This window comes from Procambarus clarkii, chromosome 29, assembly GCF_040958095.1.
Source record: "Procambarus clarkii isolate CNS0578487 chromosome 29, FALCON_Pclarkii_2.0, whole genome shotgun sequence".
Lineage (NCBI taxonomy): Eukaryota > Metazoa > Arthropoda > Malacostraca > Decapoda > Cambaridae > Procambarus > Procambarus clarkii.
This window is the reverse complement of record NC_091178.1, coordinates 17,877,663-17,886,107: the sequence shown is the minus strand read 5'-3', so window position 1 is coordinate 17,886,107 and position 8,445 is coordinate 17,877,663. Positions and strand designations below refer to the sequence as shown.

The 8,445-nt window shown below is 40.8% G+C and overlaps 1 protein-coding gene across 2 annotated transcripts in view; it reads left to right on the top strand.

Annotated features, from left to right (window-relative positions):
- LOC138349683 (uncharacterized) overlaps window positions 1-7,193 on the top strand; it is a 28,579-nt gene extending 21,386 nt beyond the window's left edge. For both annotated transcript variants that reach the window (XM_069333553.1, XM_069333552.1), the window contains exons 2-5: window positions 2,260-3,336; window positions 3,513-3,617; window positions 4,248-4,436; window positions 5,012-7,193. In XM_069333553.1, the coding sequence (XP_069189654.1) occupies window positions 2,260-3,336; window positions 3,513-3,617; window positions 4,248-4,436; window positions 5,012-5,452 (1,812 nt within the window). In that variant the 3' untranslated portion in view covers window positions 5,453-7,193. The remainder of the gene's footprint in view (window positions 1-2,259; window positions 3,337-3,512; window positions 3,618-4,247; window positions 4,437-5,011) is intronic.
- Window positions 7,194-8,445: the final 1,252 nt, after the last annotated feature.

The window sequence follows — 8,445 nt, the reverse complement described above, 5'->3', positions numbered from 1 at the left end:
GCAATTCCTGCGTCACGTCCTCCATCCTACCCCGTGACTCAATCCTGGCCAACCAGCGCCGGTGACGACCCCCACCATGCACCAGTCCCTCACCCCTCCTCCGACACCCTCACTCCTCTCTCTCTTCTCCCTCTCTCCTTTCTCCTCCTACTCTCCCCTCTACATACACATACTTGAGGTCTTCAGCACTCTCACACACTGAGAACTGATATACGAACACGCTGTGTTTACCATTTGTGTTCAGTGTGGTTACCATTGAACTGAGGACGTAAATTCCCAGACTAGCATGAGGCCTTGTGCAGCCCTAGGAACCATTCTCGGGGTAGACCTCATACTAAGTACCGCCGGACGCACATATTTACGGGGGTTATGGGTAAAGCTGGCATAAGACCACACTTCAAGACTACAAGGTGTATAATGCTAGTCCAAACGAGGCAGCAGCGTCCACACATTAAGTGCAGAAGGAAATTATTTGCAACATGTCTGGTACCAAAATTAAGAGATCTGGGATATGAGGAAAAACTAAGGAAACTGAATATGCATGGCTAAAAATAGACAAAACTAGGAAGATAAAACTGATCACAACATACAAGGTGATCAAGACATGGAACCAAGAGAGTAGAGAAGGGATCACAACGTACAAGATTATCAAAGAACTGGAATTAGAGCAAACATGTTCACAGCATACACGATGATCAAGACATGGAACTAGGACAGACATGATTACAACTTTTAAGATGATCAGACAAAAAAAAACTTTACAAGGACAAAAAAATAGCATAGGTGAACAAATCCACAAGGGCCGTGATGAGGGTTCGAACCTACGTCCGAGAGGATCCCAGACGCTGCCTTAATCGACATGGTACATCACACTATTGTGATTTCTGTGTGTAGTATAGGTGGAAACAGAACAAGATGACACAAAAATAAATACAATTATAATAGACGACTCAATGATCTAGAAGAGTTATAACAAAACACGGAGGGAGTTATCAGGAGACAATGCCAAACCATTACGACTATATAGCACTGGGAAGGGGTAAATAAAATAAAAGAAACAGAGGAAGGTCGCGGCCATTGAACCAGAAAGTAATTATCAAAAGAAGGCACCAAGCCGGGAAGGCTATGTAGCACCAATTGACCCAGAAAACCGATAGCTAAACTGCAGAACCCGGGAACTGCTCAGACACATATTAGAGATGAGAATAAAAACCCCGGGAATGTTCATGGCGGCGTTACCGTCATCCCTCAACACGTTGTAATTTGCATCATAGCGGCCATTAATACTCTCATCAGTATTCCAGCCACGAGTTGTTCCCGGCAAGAAGGATCGTTGAAAGTTTGGAGGTGGAAGGGGAGGTTAGGCCTGAAAATGGCCCTGCTTTGGTGTCGGGGAATTTTTTAGGCTTATGAGACAGGGATCGTAGGGTGTTGCGGTTGACTCACTGCGAAGAGGTTTTGTACGTCTGTGAGGGAGTGAATTAGTGTGAATATGCGCATGGTCGGTCCTTCCGTCCCTCTCCAACAGTTCGAGAAAAGGTGTTGTCGAGATCTGTTCGTCCCGCCTTCATTATAAACCTGATGGTAATAATTTGCTTCTGGTTGAGGCCTATCCAACTCCTACAATGTATCTATTCTTCCTCCTCATTTTTATTCATCATTCTCTCCCTTTTTTATAATTATTTTCATATCTAATCTCGTGCCAGTTCAGTTGACCAGCCAGGTACAGCTGCGTCGCCATCGTTCATGACAAAATAATCCGTTGGTAATGTGCCCATCCTCCAGCATGTCTGTGTACTTTCTTCCAGCATAATTCCCATCTTCAAGCGTGAATGAAACTCGGGTTTCGAGCATGAACGGATTTCTGGCTGACATGGTACATCTCTTTGACACGTCAGGTCCTCCCTAAGACACGCGAAGCCCGCCCACCTCCCTAATTGGTGTCAGCGGCAAATGTTATACTGGGGTGGGAGGGAGGGGGAGGGGAAGCTTACATTAAGCCTCCGTCAGCTGATAACAGGTTTTACGAGTGATATACAAGTTCTTAGATTATATAAAACGGAAGTATTAGCGTGTGATACATTTCATATCAGGGTTTATGGAGTGCCAGGGAGCTGTGTCGTGGGGTATATATTTTCTGTGGCTAAAAACTGAAAGGGGTGGTGGGGAATTTTGTGAACAGCAGTATGACATAATTGATAATATTGTGGTATGATCCTCGCTACTGTTATACTCAACTTGCCTCTTTTTTTCGCACAGGGAGGGTACGGCACGATGGGGAGCAGTTCGCAGTACTGTCTCCGCTGGAACAACCACCGCAATAACCTGCTGGCCGCCTTCGACCAGCTGTTGCATGTTGAGGCCTTCACCGACGTCACCCTGGCTTGCGAGGAGGGCGTCACACTTCATGCCCACCGGCTCGTCCTCGCCGCATGCTCCTCATACTTCCAGGCGCTCTTCGTTAACGCCCGCACTGCCCACCACCCCATCGTGGTGCTTAAGGACGTGCGAGCGTGTGACATGCGGGCATTGCTCGAATATATGTACAGAGGCGAAGTCAACGTCGAGCATGACCACCTTCAAAGTCTCTTGAGAGTCGCTGAAAGCCTTAAAGTCAAAGGTTTGGTGGAGGAATTGGGCAACGAAACAACCGGCCGCCACCCACCCTCCCCGCACGAAGCCGCCCGAACGCCCACCACTCCAGTAGACACCCGCCTTCACCCAGACCTCCACCGTTCTCGAGAGCCACCCAGTTCCACTGCGCCGCCTTCTTCAGCCTCCGCCCTCGACAAAGTCTGTCTCTCTTCCCCCACACCCCCACTCTACCCTCTACCCCCACCAGGTCTGCCTCCACACCGCGCACAACATCGACAAGACCACCGCCCAGACCTCAGAGACCACCGCCCAGACCACAGGGACCACAGAGAACTCAGAGACGTTCGAGAACTAGATCTTCGCGAAAGCAGAGACCTCCGCGAAATAAGGGAACAAATACGCGACCATTTGCGAGACCACCGGGAGAGCCACGAGGCCAGAGATACCCACACTCCGGGGAGTCTGGACTCCGAGCCTCGCCAACCCCTCTCTTTAGTGTCTCATCTGCCTCCGCCATGCCCAGACTCTCCACCACACAAACGCAAGCGGCCGCCCATGATGGGCGACCCCATGCTCTCACCGACGCCCATTCTACGCACTGCACTGGGACACACCCATGGGTTCCCTGGACCTGATATGAGCTCGCTGGTGTCTTTGGCCTCCTCTATGATGCCCCTACCAGGCCTCCTTAGCTCACATGTGCCTCACCTCCTGCCCCATGACCATCGCGATCACATCGAGGTAAGCCCTAACTCTACCATAATGTAAACTTCACAATATATATACATAATATATATAATATATTGCTTTTCGTGCCACAATTTTTGTAATCTCTCGATGCCTTTGTAGTGTTGTAATTGTTGTTGTTGTGGGTGTCCCACAGTATTGCATTTATAATTATCTTGTAATTATTGCAGACTCAGTATGGTGTAAGTACAAAGAAGGAACTCCACGATGATGAGTCGCGAAGCTTCTCCGACATATCCCGAGAGGACGAGCAAGACAAGATCAAGCTAGAGTCGGTAAGTGCCGTGGGACGAGAAGGAATTGGTGAATAGATAGGTGGTGGTGAGTGGTGTAAAAATGGAGGACGAGACAGAAGTTGATAATATGAAGAGCATGGATACCTGGACGAAGTGGGTGAAAGGAATGTGAATGAAAAAATGGGGGAGAGAGAGAGACTTGAGATACCCCACACACCTGACTAGATTTGTGTTACCATATAACTGTTGAACTATCTCAGTTCTCAGTTATGGTATAATTTTTTTTTAATTTATTCAAAATGTCAAGAGTTATGGTTGAGACTTGATAGTACTGTACTGTATCACAGATGCAAGCAGGGGGAAGTGAATGTTATACATTCATATATATACAGTACCTACATAGCATAGTAAAGGTTCGTATATGTATTTTCCTGTACATGCATGTATGCGTCAATAAATTTATTGCAAATTAAAAGATATGCATTTAATATAGTAAATGCCTGTTAGGTACGTGTCATTTATTCGTTACGTCATGAGGTCGTGACAAAATAATTGAGCCTGAAGAATAAGCATAATGAATTAACGGGCGAATAACAATTGCTGGATAAGAAACTCCTGTAAGTACCACACACAGAATGAACTAATACTAAAACTTTTTTCCACCACCAGCTTGCCAATGGGCCTCTGCTGCCTGAGTTCAACCCATACCACTTAGATCCAAATGGTTCTTCACACTACAGCAACTTCGTCAGTTATGTTCCAACCCCGAAGCCTGAGTGGAAGAGATACAAGCAATACACAAAAGCTGATCTCATGGATGCAATTGAGGCTGTAAAAAATGGCATGACAGCTTTACAAGTGAGTTTCATTTACAAGTTAGAGGGAGGAAAATAAGAGAGAATGAATAAGTATATATGGATGAGATATATTTATATATATTATATAAAATATATGTATATTTTATATAGTATATATATGTATATATTTTTATATATACATATAAATATATATATATATATATATATATATATATATATATATATATATATATACACACTATATGTGTGTATATTTTGTACCCTCACCTATATACATACACACATATACCTATATACCCACTAAATCATTTCCCACTAAATATGATTAAATGTGTTATACATATGTATTTTGTATTGTATTTGATAAGATCTAATATGCATATCAGTAACTGTTCTTTTTGACAAAATTATAAATATATAATTTTGGATTTGGGCCAATGAGGAATGATTATTGTGTCTTGAACAAAGAACTTGTTACTTACCCAGAGTAAGTCAGCACTTTGTCCAGACTGATGGCCAATGTGCATTATTGTGTGTTCTTAGCTATTCTGTGTTGGTAAAGTTAAAAAAAAAGAGAAAAGTTGTAATGAAATCTAATTGCTAAAACATTTGCAGGCTTCTCGCAAGTACAAGGTCCCCTCTCGAACACTTTATGATAAAATTAAGAAGATGGGCATCAGCACTTTACCTCGCCGTCTACCAAGCAAGAAACCTTCCCCATCTAATACTGACCTTGATGGAGGAGCTTCTGATCCCCATGTCCCACAGGAAACAACAGAGACATCCTCACAGGACAGAGATTCTCATCAAGACCATGAAAAGCGGCTAAGTAAAAGTCTCCCAAGTGATGAAGATGATCACTCAACATCTGGAGCTCATATAGTAGACGACGAAGATGAATCTTTAGTTTCAACACCGGCTGTAGGATCTTTCTCCCTTGTTGGTCGCAAGATGTATGAAAATGGAAATGGAGGAGAACCTTCAGCGACGCCCCTTGACCTGACAGATACGGACTCTCTGTTACTGAAGAGACCAGAAATAGAGGAACGTGCTTAATGAAGTTAAATAGCATAAAACTTCATATCAGGTCCAAGTGACCTGACTTAAGTCAGGTCAACATACTCTGGTGGATTTCACCCTTATGGACTGTGTCACAGTTTAGTTGGCCAAGTTCTCAAGGTTGAACCACTGTCTGTACTCAGGTTATCTGGAGTCGTCTCAGCAACCAGTCAAAGTCTTGGCAATGGGTCCAACATTAGAATGGCCCTGGGAAAGAGGCAGACCTCCTGCTAGGGTTGTGATCTCCCAGCTCCACAGTTGAAGGTGGTTTCCAATGTAGGGTATTATTTATTAATTTTACTATTATAAAAGCATTTCTGATATCAGGAAAGACTGCTTTTTGGTAGCCATCACAATTTGGAAACAATTTAGTTCCTTTCATTCCAAATATGCCTACTTGTGTATTATGACTGTACCAATAGTTCTGAGCCACATACAGGTTCATCAGCAGTGGACATGCTCTATAGGCTCGACTTTGCTCAGGGTATTCCTGCCTTTGCTTTGAACAGCTTATGTTGTGGTATAGGTTGTGAACAAAATACAAAATGCATTTTGTAAGCAACATACTGCAGTGTGAATGCCCAAAATACTCGATCCATCTTTTTGAAAGAAAATCCCACTAAATATGATTAAATGTGCTAAATAATTTATTATGAAAAGTTGTCTACCTACAAAACAAATTATAAGTGCACAACAAAAAATCTATTTAGCGAGTCTGAGCAGGAGTATCTACATATTACTGTGCCTGTGAGTAACTTCTGCTGAATGATTAGCAGTATAACTTTAGGTGCATAAAGGTGGCAGTTCAGCAGGAGCTTAGGGAAATGTGCATTGATTTGATAATCAACTACTGTACGTTTGTTAGATATCAAATTGTAATTTCAAATATTAGCTGATTTTATTTATTACTACTAAACATGCACATTGTTTTAATTCTAATGTAAATAAAATAAGATACAAGTTTATTGTCGAATACATACCTGTTTCTTGCCACTTGAAGTTCCCTTTTCATTACATGGTAATCAAAATTGCCCTAGTGTATATTAAATTTTCCACAAACTTGTAAATGTATCCGTAGTTATAAGATTGCAATTTTTGCTCTTGATGTATACTGAAATACCTCACCTAAACCAAGGACAATTGTATACGACCCACATTTTTAAAATTAATTACGCTAGAAAAGTATACGACCAGAATTATATATCTATATATGTTCTTAATTAGCTACTGTCTTAATGAATGCCTAGTTTTAGTGTGAAACAGTTATGTGAGTTAAATTTTTTGTTATATTTTAGTGTATATGATATTATTATAAGTACTGTATATAAATTATGCGAGTATACGAGTGGTAAGAAACTGCTATGCCTTTTTCACCACAAAGACTTGAATAGTTGTTAAAAAGCTTCATTCTGACATGACATGGATCAGTCTACAAGAATGCACTAAATTTATTCAGAAATTAATGATCTGTGTGAATCATTAAACAGAAATTGTAAATGATGTGAAAACTGAGAGGTTTCTGTGATCGTAGCAAGCAGTGTGATGCTAAGAGCTTAGCAGCCATGGTCCAAGACAGTCATGTGCATGTCTTCCCTTTTCCTTTGGGGCTTAACAGAGGAAGTAAAAGAAGATGAAGGAAGTGTATGGCATGATTACAAAAGATTGAAAATGACAAGTGTTGATAACTATCAGCTGAAATCTGTTGAGGTTAAATAAAAATTGTGTTCATAAAGCACAACATGTTTAAATTCATGATAGTTTAATACCTTGCATTGCTGCAAAGCTTTACTATTTTATTATTATATGAGAGTACATGTACTGTATATCTAAGGCTGATCTACTGTGGAGGAAGGAGTACATCGATCTAGAATTAAGAATTTGATCATATTGTGTTTTTTATTTTGTGGTTTTGATAAGCAAAATAGCACAAAAGTCATGAATTCTAAAAGCTGGTGTTTTTTGCACCAAAAGACCAATTAAAACACACTTTGGACATTACTTGCCTTGCCAATGCTGCATTAAATACACAAACATGCAAACAGGTAGTCACATACACACACACACACGATAAAGAGTGCTGGGTAGACGGGACACCACGAGCGTAGCTCTCATTCTGTAACTACACTGAAGTAATTACACACACACACACACAACTGGCAGATGAGTAAATTTTACATCACCTACAAATGTAAAATTATTTTGAAAACATGCAACTGATAACACAAATATCCTGTAAACTCATTCAAATTGCACTGGGTTTCGCTTTGTCTGTAGTGTTAAGACAAATTAAAAAGCATTCGGCTATTTTATCAGCATATGGTCGATTTCATAATATGAATATCTTTGTTTCTTAATAGGAGAGAGAGAGTGGGAGAGGGAGAGGGAGAGAGGGAGAAAGAGAGAGCAAACCTTCAACACAGAGCCACACATAGGAAAGCTCATTATGTGTAGTCACTGACGTACCGTACCATCTCTACCATTCTAGTCTTTTTCTGCGCCTCTTCTTTAGCACGTGTGTGCTCAGACCAGTGTCCTATTCCCTGCTGTTTCTTTCTCTTGGTCTTCTAGGCAATTTTACTCCATATAGCGTTAACTGATTTAGTAAAAGAGAAATTTTGTGTTATTCTTAGCAAGTCAAACTTTATTAAGAATGAAAAACAAGTCAAAAGTCACTGTCCAATTATGATTCCATAAACAGTACATATTATGTGTAGAAAATTATTATATAGCATTATCAAGATAATGTGGCTATAAGATTTTTTATTTTGTTAATCATTATTTATACACAACAATGAGTGACACTGCTCAAGTTTAGATAAACAAACAATAAAACGACACAGGAAAATATGGCTGTTTTATCTTGTTCTCTTTACTTTATGGGTTTAGTGCATATTGTTCTCTTCAAGTAAAAACATTCAAATATTAGAAAAAGTTGTAGGTATGATAGCATTCAAATTTCTTGATTAAATTTAATTTGACATTACATTTTG